Genomic DNA, 14,393 nt, shown 5'->3' with positions numbered 1-14,393 from the left:
TCATACACTGTAGTTTATTTTGACTCAGTCCCACACACACACACACACACACACACACACACACACACACACACACACACACACACACACACACACACACACACTGTCCTGCTGCCAGAAATACTCACTAGAGCACCAAATGTAGCTGAAAAAGTCAGACCAGCTGAGTGGTTTCTTTTATATATATAATGAAACTATATTTGAGTAGTTTTAAAGGTTTATGTCTTCAATAGGAAAGTCAGAGACGGACTAACACGCTGTTGGTTTTGAGCTTTTCATGGGATTTATTGACAATAAGAAAAATGTAAAACATCAGCAGCCTAATCCATAAACTCTCCTGTCGGAGCGCCGTGGTAGTTGAATGGTTACAGCGCATGATACATAACCGCCACATCCCTGGTTCGCCTCCGCCTGAGGACCTTTGTTGCATGTCATGCCCCCTCCCTTGTTTCCTGTCTGCTTCTCCACTAACAGCTGTCGATTACAAGGCAAAAAATACCCAACAAAATCTTTAAAAATAACTTTTATCTCTCTGCCTCTGGACTTAAAAAAGAAACTCCGACGGCTTCGAAGTGTGAAGACAGATCAGGTAATGTAACTGAAGACAAACAGAACAGACAGATGACGGCCTCTGACCCTCTAGAAGTTCGTCAAAGTCATCGACAAAGAACTCTCGTAGCGGAGGTCTGCGAGGCTGCTTCAGCGTGTTCACCAGCTGCTGGATCTTAGCCGACACACGACTGCTGACTGGGACACCTACAAAGGGAAAAACCACACGCATGGAGACATGAGTATCACGGCAGCGACAGCATCACCTTCCCTTCAATCCTCGGTAATTTATGGTAAAAACGGACTAGATGAGGGCCTTAAATACGCCGTTAAGAGCTTCTTAACGTCTGCTGTCTGCGGTGATGAAGATGATGCTGAATACATTTTAAAGTGACTTTGCATATTTAACTGTCCGTAAGCTGAAAATATGCACATTACAAAGCGTAAATGCTGTAAACTACACTTAAAACTTACAGTATGTACTTGTGTACTGGATGTTTGAAACGTTTCTCTGAAGAACATATTAAGTAAAGAGAAGCGGAGGCTGTTCCTATAAGTTTAATAAATATGCATCATGTCTGTATTAGACCTGCTGTATGTAAGAAAACAACGTACACACCGTAAACAGAAAGCTGAAAATACAGCATCAGGAAATCTACATTTTAGCCGATGAAATGAAAAATATGAGGCGAGAGGAAGGAAAAGTGATGACAGTGATGACAGATCAATTACGCTGAATTAACATAATTATTATTTCTACATTATCACTTATTTTATATCAATCAGCTTTACAAAGAACATCAGTGTTCATGATTAAAGTAGACTAAAAAAAATGATGATTATTATCATTATCCATCAATCTGTTGACTGTTTTCTGGATCAATCAATTAGTTGTTTGGTCTATAAAATGTTAGAAAATAATGAAAAATGACGATTATTGTTTCCCAAAGTCCAAAGTGACGTCCTCAAATGTGTTTTTTTAATCCTGACCAACCAAAGATACTCAGTTTACTGTGATAGAGGACAGAAAATATGCATATTTAAGATGCTGGAATCAGAGAATTTGGATATTTTTTTCTTAAAAATGATTAAATGTTCATCAAAATAGGTCTAAGTCATTACAAATGGTAAAAATAAATAATCTAAACCGATAAAAACATGTTGTCTTTGTTCCTCCTGCAGGTTCTGAGCCTCCTACGAGTCGCTCGTTAATCTTTGATCATTTCATCTTCAGTTACGATGCTTTTGGGTAACGATACACAGAGGTTTGCTGGTTCGGATCCCTGCGCTGCACTGAAGGCAGCAGACTTCCTTTCCTTTCTGTTTCTTGAGCTTGTTCTACAGTAATTGTCTCACAGCTCGTCTGAGCAGCTCTCACTTATCTCACTGTGTGATTGTGAAGCTGGAAAAGAACAGAGATGCCTCGTCAGCTTTCCTTAAAAGTAAAAAAAAAAAAGACCAATCTGTTCGTCCAGAGGAGTGACATCAACAGAGTAATTGGTCAGTCCTCTAAGGCTGTGGTCCAATTTAAGCTCACCTCCTGATTAAAGAGTTTCTATTTTTATCCGTCTGTCTTCACACTAGTTAGAGGCTCCGGCAGGATGAAGGTGTTTAGTCTTACCGTCGCCCGTCTCCATGCGCTCGGCGTTGCCGTACTTCTGCGTGTTCCTGGCGATGGTTCCCATATTGGCCATGTGGTGACGCTCGGTGTGGGAGTGGGACGAGTCCGACGAGTAGCCCGTCACATCCGGGGGGGCCGAGTGATTCTCTGGAGGGAGACGCAGAGTGGAAGAAGAAAGTGAAGCGAGCAGATGGAGAGAGGAAAAAAAAAAACAGGCTCGACAAACAGACAAATGGCCAGCGGTGAGACGTTGTTCATGACTGTCGTTTGTTTTATAGCTTCTACACAAAATTAAACACTTTTTTGATGGCAGTTTTTAGTTAATTTGGATCTGAGGTCTGGTGTGACTGGACAGCAATTCAACACCTGTCTAATAGCTTATTAACTGAGAGTACAGCTGCAACAATTGCCAACTATTAATTAATTGCCAACTATTAGGATAATCAATCATTTGTCATGTCATTTTTTAAAGAAAAAAGTCAAAATTGTCTGATTCCAGCATCTCAAATGTGAATATTTTCTGGTTTTTTAGTCTTCTGTGACAATAAACTGAATATTTTTGTCTTTTGGACTGATCATGTGAGGATGACCAACATTTCTCACCACGATCTGACAATTTATAGATCAAACAACTAACTGATTAATAGAGAAACCATTAGTTGCAACTCTAATTGAAAGCACATTTTATGATACAAAGTGTAAATTTTGTACATGAAACCTGCTTTTCCAATCACAATCAGATCACATTTGACTGAAAGAGACAACAGATGCTTCATTTAAAGAACCTAACGTGGTTAATAATAATCGCAAATCATTTTTAATGTCTTAAAATCAATATAAAAAATATGTCTTGTGCACCTTTAATATGTCTGTTTGCCATTGAACAGCTGATAATTGGCTGAAACTTGAGTCTGATTAAGACATTTCCAGCCTGCAAAGACCTCATGTCAGGTAAAACTTTTTAATATATTTACAGGTGTTGGGTCGGGACGTACCGTCTGACTCCAGCGGTGGAGGCCACAGCATGTCAGATCCAAACTCGCAGGATCGTCGCAGAGATCCTCCGTTCTCGGCTACGCTCAGAGCTCCCTTCCTCTTCAGAGACAGGTGGCCGATGCCTGCGTGAACACACACACACACACACACACACACACACACACACACACACATGGTACAGGTGTATTAAACTGGAGCAGTAAATAACATTAAAACTAGGACAGACAAATCAATGTAACAGTGTGTCAGGTAGAAACGATGAATGAATTATGAATGAAAATTGATTATAGCGTAATAAATGGAGCCATAATAAGAAGCTGCAATGGGAATCTTACTGGGAGTAATACTGTATGACCAGTATATGGTCCATCAGAATACATAGGATTTATATATATATACACATATGTAAAAAAGTGCATTCATTCAGATTATTAAATTACATGAACCAACTGTATAAGAGTGTAAATTCTATAAAACTAAAATCTATAAACCAGATATATTCAGTTTCAGTATCTACACTCAGGAGATCAGAGGCTCCACAGATCTGATTAATTGCAAATTTATTTGAGGATAAAGGAATTTGTACCACTGGAGAACAAAATCAGCTAAAACTTGTATTATTGTCTCATTTTATGGCCCCGTCGTAAAGAGAGGCTATATGTCATAATGTAGTTTTTAGTTTTTACTGTGCTCTCTTGGTGAATCTTCCTAAATAAAGTTGTTTTTAATCTAATCAAACATCCAGCTGACACCATGACGGCAGGTACGTGTGATTTTCCAGAATAGAAACACCGGACAACTGAACTTGGAGGTGAAAAGGAAACACAGACACACACATGCATAGAGGACGGAGATCAATATGGACCCAACAGCAAATTCATGTCTGTTAGAGCTGCGACGATCAGCTGATTAATCTGTTATTTGCTCCACAGAAAATTAATCGGCAACTACTTTGATAATCGTTTAATAGTTTCAGACATTTTTCAAGCAAAAATTTGACTGTTTGATGTTTTTCCTTGTCATACATGACAGTAAATTAAATATCTTAACCCTCGGGTCAAAATTGACCCGGGAGGACAACAGGTGTCATTATGTACAGTATCCTGACTAAACTTTTACATATACCAGTCTGCCATAATCCATCAACATATTTTCCTCTGATCTCAACTATAGTTAAAACAATTCATAATTTCTTAGTCAGGATACTGTACTGATACTCCCGGGTCAAAATTGACCCGACGACAACAGGAGGGTTAAGACTTTAGACTGTTAGTCAAATAAAATAAGCAAACTGAAGACGTCACTGTGGCCTCTGAGAAACTGTGAATGCAATTTTTTTAATTAATTATTTTCAATTAACGATTAATTGAAAATAATCAACAGCTGTTTGTTGCAGCTCTAATGTTTATACTGTATGTGCTGTATTTAATTGATCACCTACATTTATTAAAAAACACAGTTGAGCTGAATGAAGATAAAAAAGTTTAAGATTTGAGTTCTTCTTTTCTCACACACACACACATTCACACACACTTACACACAGTCCAACCGACCGAGTGAGAACCAATCAAATCTTACCGTGGTGTGACTGTGACAGGTGGCTCTGCTGGTGGTGCGACTGGCCCAGGTGCGTGTGCGCCAGGTGCGTGTGCGCCAGGTGCGAGTGCGAGATGTGCGTGTGCGCCAGCGAGTCGGCCAGCCGCCCTGCGTTGCCGCTGCCTCCGCTCTGCGTGGACGAAGACGAGGAGGAGGTGGAGCCCAGGTGGGCGGGGCCTAACTGGGAAGGGCGACTCATCCAGTGCTCCATGCCCGACATGTCGTCGCCCGGCCCCGCCTCCTCCTCTGAGCCCGACGACGAGTCTGAGCACAGGGGGGACAGGCCTAGTGAGAGTCAGTGACCGCCGTTATTCGTTAACATCATGTAAGAAATTATTATTATGTAAAGACAACAATACAGATGTTTACAGTGAGCTGGATTAACACAATTTCACTTTTTATAGTTCTGTGTGGCTGTAAAATGTGGACAAAACCATCAAAAATGTGTCGTGTGAGGAGAAAGATGCTTATACAGAAGAGAAAAATCTGTGTTTTCATATCAAGCAAAGCAAACCTGCAATGACTTTGAGACTTAAACTTAAATACTGTGGTGTTTACAGTCACATGGACACTTGTGTGATGAGTTGCAGCTTGTTTAGACTGTAGAAGTGCAGAAGTGTGTTTGATTAACGAGGCCGTCCTGCAGCACACGGCTGAGTTGAGCTCTGACGTATGTGTTGGTTTCATTAAGTAGAATCAACCATACAGTGTTATGAGAGGAGGGGAAGCTTTCTGCTAAACAAGTTAAGGAAGGAACACATCTCTCAAAACCATTTATACAAGTTTATTATATTTATATTTAACATTTAGTGGTAGATATGCAGAATAATTCTTATCAGTGTCATCAAGAAGAACCAAGTTTTAACCATCTGTGGATCAATAATAACACTAAATTCAACATGCTTGTTGATTATTGTCCTGAAAACCAGTTTATCTGTGTATTAACACCAGTAACTGGACTGGTGTGATGCATTGTGGGATACATTTGGCTCAGAATACAACTTCTGTGGTGTGGTGTTAGAAGGAGTGTGAATCAAGTGTAGTTTTTTTATCCATAAATTCTTAAGATACTTGTCTCATTCTCTCATTTATCTACATTAAACACATATATGAAGGCATCTAACTTGTTACTGCGATGGGAAGAAATACCAGACTGAGCATAGAAGCATCTTTTATGGCTGGAAAACGGTTAAATCGTTTAGTTTACAAACCATTAACTGTGTGATTAGTCTGAATATGGGTCATATCTTTAATCTTTACTCATATCTTTACCTCACAACACTCGCTCATCAGTGTGGATACTGGGACAGAGGTAGGTAATATCTACCTATCTGGATTCAGTATCATTATTGAGCTTTATAACATGTATATTATGTTGTTTGCTGTGTTCCGGTTACGTTTTCACACACAAACCTCACTGGTGTTTCAACGATTATGAGGGAGACTTCTTAATGGAAAAGTCGATGCAAAAGTTCACGCAAAACTACATTTAACTATTCAATTAAAAAGTATCTATATGGTCCGATCGTGGAGATATGAATTTCAATTTCAGGTTCACCTCAAGGACTCAAGGACATGCGTATCTTCAGGACTGGAATGATGAGGTTTATAATAACACTGCGGCAGAGCGGGAACAAATCTCTGCAGCCAGATTCCAACATCTTATGGAAAACGTTCACAGAAGAACGGAGGCAGCAGATTAAAGGACACGTTCACGACTTTTCAACTGTGTCTTACTATTAGAAGATCCCTTCATATTGCACTTACAATGGTGGGGGACAAAATCCACAGTCCTCCTGTGCAAAAATGTATTTAAAAGTTTATCTGAAGCTAATATGAAGCTTCAGCGTCCAGATGAGTCAAATCAAGTAGATATCTTTCAACGTTACAGTCTTTTTAGTGTCAAAGTTCCTCTTTTTGTTACTATACTTCCACCTGCAGCTCAACAGGGAAACACTGTCCGAGGAAACACAAAGAGGGAATTTGATGCTAAAAAGACTGTAAATGTGTCAGATATCCACTTGATATGACTAACTCAGACTGCTGAAGCTTCACAGAGACTTTTAAATGCATCACTTACATTGGAAGCACATTTGAAGGATCTTTTAATAGCCAGTATGAACAGGAGGAGCTGTTCGGTTGTCTACATACTTTTGGCCATGTAGCATAGAGGTAATTAGGGTCAGCAACCATTTCTATCTACATCTGATAATGATACATAAATCTGAACCGAGCATTTAAACTGAATCAGTAACGAAACGGCTCAAAGGCAGCAGATCATGATTCACCACTTTTCACTGTTGAGGTTTTATGACCTCTGACTGACAGACTTACAGACTCTCCCGAGCTCGCAGACCCAAAATGTCAATAATTACTCAGCTTAAGTAGAAGAGCCACAAGAACCCGAAAGCTGTTCAAACCTGCTTCAGGCTGCAGAAAACAGAGTTTACTTCTTTAAAATGGGAGTTAATTATCTGAACAGGAGGCTGATTGAAGGCAGAGGACGACTCAGCAGCCGTCAGTCAACGTGACTTTTTCTCTAAAACAGTGATGGACGGTGCTGCAGGGAAACATTATAAGAGGTAGGCGAGGCTTTAGGGAGACGTCAGGTCTGCTTCTCAGAAAAGGTTAAAAAGCAAATTAGCAGTGAACAAACTTATTACATTTCCTTCATTAAAATCCAATCAAAGCTGAAACGATCCTATCAACTCATATCAGAGGTAAAGGTCAGCTTCGCTGTCCCGTTTCAGCCGACTTCTCGTGGTTAGAGAGTGTACAAAAAAAACACAGAAAATTGCTAATAATCAGTATTTTTCCTATTTGCCGGCGGCTGGCTGCGGCGTTACAACCGTGTGTGGTTTGTTTTTACTGTAAGTCCGTCGGTGAGGTTTCAATGCCTCAGAAAATGTGCATGTTTTGCAATTTTTTGGGTTTTTTTTTTTTTAGTGAAACGAGTGTGTTTCTGTCAAAACGTCTGAGAGAAGCAGAGACACAGCATTACAACATAATCCTGTCTGGGCACTGGGCGAGCTGCTCTGGGGTCAAATTTTAAGCTTAACACAACCCAGTTCAGCTGAGATCACCGCTGCCTGTGTGTGTGTGTGTGTGTGTGTGTGTGTGTGTGTGGATGTATGGAGAACATAGTTTATTATTCTCCTCGCATTTTTCTCTTTCTTTCCCCTTCTTTTGTACAACTATTTGAAAGTCTAAAGAAATTTATGTTTATTTAATAATCAAGACGCTGTGGGTTTGACATTTGACCTTTTGGTTGTTTGTAGTGTTGGTGGTCTTTGTTGACATAAGAAACAAAAGACAGTTTCAGTTATCTGGATTCATGAACGTATCTCAGCTCACTGGTAAACAACAATAAGTGTGTGTGTGTGTGTGTGTGTGTTTTCGTATGTGTGTCGTCACCTGGAGGTGTGTACGCATCCATGGAGGTCTGCACCACCAGCGAACGTCTTTTGGAAGGCATGGGCACGGCCACCTTCCTCTCCACGTGTCGTGCCAACACGGCCTGCACCGCCTCGGTGTGGACGTCTGAGAGAGAGAGAGAGAGAGAGAGAGAGAGAGAAAAGGAAGAAGATGACATTTTCCCGGCTGAGTTCAAAGTTGCAGGAACTAATCAAATGTCAGTTTTTGGAGAACAACATACTGTAGCTAAAGTAGAGACGTGACAATAACAACAGTAAAATATCAATAAAAACAACTATAACTGCCAATGACTTTGTATTTTCAAGAATTTTCCATTTTCAGCTGATGCGTCGATAGTCTGAACTTAAAATTTCAGCAAAGCTAAATGTCTGTAAAAGGAATCTGCTGCTCCAAACTAAAGATGTAATCATGTTTTATTTCTGATTTATTAACTAGATATTAACATGTTGATTGGAGTTTAATGTGATTTTAGTGCTTATTTCCACATCCAGCAGTTACGGAGCAACATTATCATTCATGTGGAGTCGTGTTTCTGTCCACCTGGTGAATGTAAGTCCAATATTCACTCTCTTTTAGCTCTGTTTTTACTCTCTACCAACTCCTGAGGGAAATATCTGGCTCTTTAGCTGCTAAATGCTCCACTATGTTCACCAGCTAGTCTACAGCTAACTGTGTCTGTTTGGTGCTGAGCAGGTAGTGTAACTGTGTTACTATGGAAAATACTGATTATAGTCGCTTTAAAGCTTTCAAAGTTTTATAATCCACAATTTCAAACACTTTTTATCTATATAAATAAATCTTGTGATCCACTGAGCATCACCTAGATGAACCAGTAAAGCTGTTTCCTGTTTGTCTATGCGGCGGCGGTTCTGTACCTGATCGGTAGCGTTCGTCTCTCGTGCCAGAGGTTCGCCGCCGGTGGAAACGGGCAGCAGCGGGAGGGCCGAGCGGGGCCCGATGAGACATGGGACCCTCCATTCCTACAGAAATAAACAGACAAGCAGGCGGACAGACACACACACACACATACACACACACACACACACACACACAGATATATATATATATATATATACACACACACACACAGACACACACAGACACACACACACATGCACATACACGTTTGACAAAAGCAATAGATACAGTGCGAAAAAGAAAAAACAAACATGGAGATGATTTGATACGGCAGAAAAATCAGATTTTTCTGAGTTCAGAATAAAAATGAAATAATTCAAAAAAAAATAACATAAAATAAAAAAATAATGTGACAAGTGTATCGCTGCCCTCAGTATTTCATGACCCAGCTACAGCTATCGTACGTCCCCGTGATAAACGATGAACATAAACCAGATTGTGTGATGGATGTGTGTGTGTGTGTGTGTGTGTGTGTGTGTGTGTGTGTGTGTGTGTGTGTGTGTGGGCAGCGACAGCGCGTTCAGATACAGAGGAGAGGGCCCAAGCTGAGCTCTAGGGAGTCTTAACCTACATTCGCTAATGGCAGCAGCTGAATCGATCGAGTAGAGAACAGCATCATCGCATCTGTATTTGTCATGATACCAGATCGATACTCCAGTAGTGGTATGGGAATATTTTATCTGAGGAGAGGGGGCGGGCGGGGTGTGTGGGTGGGGTTGTTGGGGGGGTGGGGGGGGGTCAGAGGTTGCTAAATTACCTCCAGCATGTGGAACATATGCCCTGATCAGCTTGGACCTCTTCTTCTCATAACCCTTCTGAGTGATGTCCCCTGCAAACAGATAGAGATAGAGAGTGAGAGAGAGAGACAGAGACGGCTGCGTGGGCTGATTTTGTAAAAAAAATTTATAAATTAAATGAATCTGATTCACTTGTTTTTATATGTTCAAATTACAATTTTCAAAATAAAGTTCCGAGTCTGGCCTGAGAGGCTTGTAGGATGTCACCCAACCTCCTCTGTCTCTCTCAATCATTTAACGTCTAGACTGTTAATTAAAGATAAAAATGTAAAAAAAATAAATAAATAAATAAAAAATGTGATGAATAATGATGGAAATGTAAAAATGTGCAATAAAGCATAATGTAAAGCTTTTTCATAGATTGTTCAACCGTATCACATGGTGTTCATCAGAAAGCTCAGTAGAAAAGATCAGTAAGTTGACCTTGAGTCGTCAAGAAGGTCAAGAACGAACCTTCGCGCTTAACTTTAAAAGCGAACGTGGATGAAAAGTTCTGAAAGTGCTACAGATGAAATCAGCATGTCAATAGATCCGTCTCCATGACGACCGAGCCAGCTTCATAAATGGCTGAGTGGATGATGGCGTTATCTTCTAGTAAGTAGAGATGAGATTTTTTTATCATTAATATGAGTTAAAGCATCGCTTTTTCATTTTTACTTCCATCTGAGTTTACAAGTTGTACGCTGACAGGTTTCTAGCTGATTTTTTTGTCCACTGACTCATCATCAGCTTTTAAGTTGATATGTTGAACTTGTTAGCAAACAGTTGCATATTTCCACATCCAGCAGTTGCGGAGCAACATTATCATTCATGTCGAGTTGTGTTTCTGTCCACCTGGTGAATATAAGTCCAATATTCACTCTCTTTTAGCTCTGTTTTTACTCTCTACCAACTCCTGAGGGAAATATCTGGCTCTTTAGCTGCTAAATGCTCCACTATGTTCACCAGCTAGTCTACAGCTAACTAACTGCAGCCAAAAACGACACTATGAGAGCGCTAAACAGTAAAGTTGCAGCCAGACAACTAAACAAAGAGCTGAAACTCACTATAAAGCTCTGTAAAGCCAAGAGGAGCTGCAGAGTCACTGTAGGTTCATCAGTGTAAGAGATAGGGCTGTGCAATATGACCAAAATCTCATATCCAGATGATACATATCACCATATAGCACATTTTCTGTAAATTCAATGAATAAGTAGTTTCTGGTCCGTGTCAGACTTTTCATACCCAACCACGTCCATGTGACAGAAGTAGCCTCTGTTTTTGGTGGTTATTTACCTCATTTATGTGCACTCGTTTCATTTCAGCTCTGCGTTTCTCTGTCATTTATGGTGGCGCTACTCTCATCTGCTCTCTGCGGTTCACAGTGGGCGGAGCTGAGCCCTCCATGTCTGTGTGTGTGTGTGTGTGTGTGCTGCACACAGCGCAGCAGAGGAGAGTCAGGCAACTACACGTTTCTTTACTGTAAGTGCAAAAAAAGCTTAGCAAGTAAAAAGCCAATAAGAGTAATTTATTAGTTTAAAAGTGAAGAGTGTGATTTAATGATGGTGAGTGAGCTGTCTGTATCTGTGTATTTGTAATGTATGTTTGTGATGTAACAATGTCTTTGTATGTATGTGTTTTATTTTGTATTTTCAATTTAATTCATAATATGCAACGACAGACATGGTAAATATCGTCATATCGCACAGTCCTAACGAGAGATATAAAATAATATTGATTATAGCTGCTTAAAGTCATACAAGTTTTTGTTTTTCAATAATTTTGCCAACCAATTTGGTGCTTATTAACTCTTCATTGTGTCTGTTTTGTGTCTCCATGGTAACTATTGTTGCTAATGCTAACTCCCCTGTTCTTCTTCTGGGCTTTCCAAACAAACAACTCCTGTGACCCCGAGGACTTTCCCAGGAAAGACAAAGCATTCATGAGCCAGTCAGAGGCTGAATGGATTTAGTTTTACATCAGTGTCTTGAAACTGTCTGATAAACAGGTAGAATTACACCGTCAGAGGTTTTTACTTATTATGTGAAAAGACTTTAAAACTTAGTAAAGTGGACTCTTCAGATCAGTGACAGCAGTAGAGACGGGAGGATGGACAGACGGAGGTCAGTGTGGAGGGCCGGCCGTGGAGAAGCTCATTACAATCCCTGAGGGGGAGGTTTTCGTTGCCTAGGCAACCCCCGATGCCCCCCCCCCCCCTCTTCACAACCACCACCACCACTTGTCAATCACAGCACCCCAGGGTCCTCACAACAGGGTTAATATGAGCTAATACCTCCTCGTTTGCCCTCATTAAATGCTGCTAAACCGCCTCACACCAGTTCGCTAATTATTGATTCTTATTTGATTGCTACAGAGGCGTTTAACCCGCCAAAACCAAACCAAATCAGATCCAACTGTGAAAAGCAGTAAGAGTAAGAGTGAATGTTATTCTCCTTGAAACATGTGGACATAATTAACAGATGTTTTTGCGTAGTATTTTAGTCATTTGATCTGTGAAATGTCTGAAAATGGTGAAAAACGTCGATCAGTGTATCCCAAAGACCAAGGTGACGTCCTCAAATGTCTTGTTTTGTCCCGACCGACAGTCCATAAGATATTCAGTTTACTGTCATAGAGGACTAAAGAAACCACATTTGGGAAGCTGGAGTCACAGAATTTGGACATTTTTTCCTTAGAAAATGCCTCAAAACAATGAATCAATTAAAATATTTGGTGACTAATTAATGAATCGACTAATCGTTGCAGCTCTACTCTCAATACTTTCTGACTTTCCTGCTAAAGATGTAAATCAGCTCACAAATACTCAAACTGGAGGTGCATTTATTTGGGACTATTTTCAGTGGCGGATGAATCCACATTCGGTGCTCTAGTGAGTATTTCTGGCAGCAGGACATGTGTGTATGTGTGTGTGTGTGTGTGATGTGACTCACTGATGTATTTTTAATAGTTTTTGAACAACAGTGAAGGTTTGTGTCACGGAGGAATAAAGATATTATCACAGACTATATGTGTTAATGGATCAATTCACTGTTGGTTTTAGTGTTTTAGAGGAAAAATACAGAAGTAGAGCTGCAACGATCAGTTGATGAATCTATTAGTTTATCGCCAGGAATGAATTGGCAACTTTTTTGACAACTGATTAATCATTGAAGTCATTTTTTTTAAGCAAAAATGCCAAAAAATGATCCAATTTCCAGCTTCTCCAGGTTCAGGATTTGCTGCTTTTCTCCGTTTTAAATCACTGTAGAGTGAAATATATTTGAGGTTTTGACTGATGGTCGAACAAAACGACACATTTGATGACATCACCTGGGAGGTATGGAAAATATGATGGATATTTTTCAGTATTTTATGATAGAAAAAAAACGATCCATTGAAATTAAAAATACAGAATATCACCACTGCAAACTACCTTCTTCACTTTCCATCTTAAGTAAAAACATCTGTCTACAGGGCGAGAAAGTTGCTCCTTTCTTCCCAACAACAATCAGCTTGTTTCCAAAAAAAAAAAATGTGAGTCACGTGTTGTTTTGTTGTTGCTAGTAAGCTGCTCTGTTTCAAGCTGTTGTTGTTGTTCCGTTTGAAATAAATGAAATTATCACACCTGACCGAGGAGAGTTACTCAATCTGCCAAAAGATGAACTCAGCTGTTTGCATACAGATTGTTTTTTTTTTGTTTAGTTTGTTTGTTTGTTGTTGTTTTTTTTTTTTGGCTGGAGGGCACAGATGCGGTTGTGCATCTATGCATACAAACAAATTACAGCAGCGAACAAACATGGACAAGTTTTTCAAAAGTGGAATCGCAGCGCAGATCCGGTTTCAGAAAGAAAAAAACCTCTTTTGGTCGAATGACGTGTTCCTGAGGAAGTCTACAAATCAAGATCACAAATCTACACTCCACAAAATAGTGTTGCAAACGCACGACTGGTCGCACAAAAAAAAAAAAAAAAACACAGTGTAGAAGAAAGAAGCAGGTCTGAAGAGGGAGAGTTTTACTGAGACTGAATGACATGTGGCCGAAAAACAGAGAGAAGGAGGAAAAGAATGAGTGTCGGATATCCATGTGTTCATGAATCAGAACCAAACTACTCAGACAGACGGATGGATGAATAGATGAACAGACAGACAGATAGATAGATAGACAGATAGATAGATAGATCAGATCTTTAAAAACAGAGAGTCAGAGAGAGAAGGGTATGTGTTTCACAATCTGACCATGGAGAACGGCCAGAACATCTGGGTCCAATCTGCTCATCTGTGCTGCTGTGTGTGTGTGTGTGTGTGTGTGTGTGTGTGTGTGTGTGTGTGTTATATCAGAGTGAGGAGGCCTTTTCTCAGATCAACCGCAACATAACAACATTCCTGCTTCTTCTTCTTCTTCTTTCTCTCTCTCTTCCTCTCTTTTTCTCTCTCTCACACACACACACACATACGCATGGTCCATGGGGAGACGCCATCTTCCGCTCGCAGCGCAGTCGAGC

General features: G+C 40.1%; 1 protein-coding gene across 3 annotated transcripts in view; it reads right to left on the bottom strand.

The window, feature by feature from the left end:
- The window catches only part of LOC137173123 (disco-interacting protein 2 homolog C-like), a 69,487-nt gene that overhangs the window by 41,252 nt on the left and 13,842 nt on the right, over positions 1–14,393 (bottom strand). The window contains exons 2-8 of one of the 3 annotated variants that reach the window (XM_067577851.1): positions 9,873–9,944; positions 9,073–9,177; positions 8,177–8,302; positions 4,745–5,026; positions 3,166–3,288; positions 2,171–2,317; positions 637–756 (exon numbers count right to left, since the gene is read on the bottom strand). In XM_067577851.1, the coding sequence (XP_067433952.1) occupies positions 637–756; positions 2,171–2,317; positions 3,166–3,288; positions 4,745–5,026; positions 8,177–8,302; positions 9,073–9,177; positions 9,873–9,944 (975 nt within the window). Of the gene's footprint in view, positions 1–636; positions 757–2,170; positions 2,318–3,165; positions 3,289–4,744; positions 5,048–8,176; positions 8,303–9,072; positions 9,178–9,872; positions 9,945–14,393 lie in introns of all 3 variants that reach the window. The other 2 variants (XM_067577850.1, XM_067577852.1) reach the window with 2 other exon arrangements.

The sequence above is a fragment of the Thunnus thynnus genome, chromosome 21 (genome assembly GCF_963924715.1).
Source record: "Thunnus thynnus chromosome 21, fThuThy2.1, whole genome shotgun sequence".
NCBI lineage: Eukaryota > Metazoa > Chordata > Actinopteri > Scombriformes > Scombridae > Thunnus > Thunnus thynnus.
This window is presented reverse-complemented; position numbering and strand designations above follow the sequence as displayed.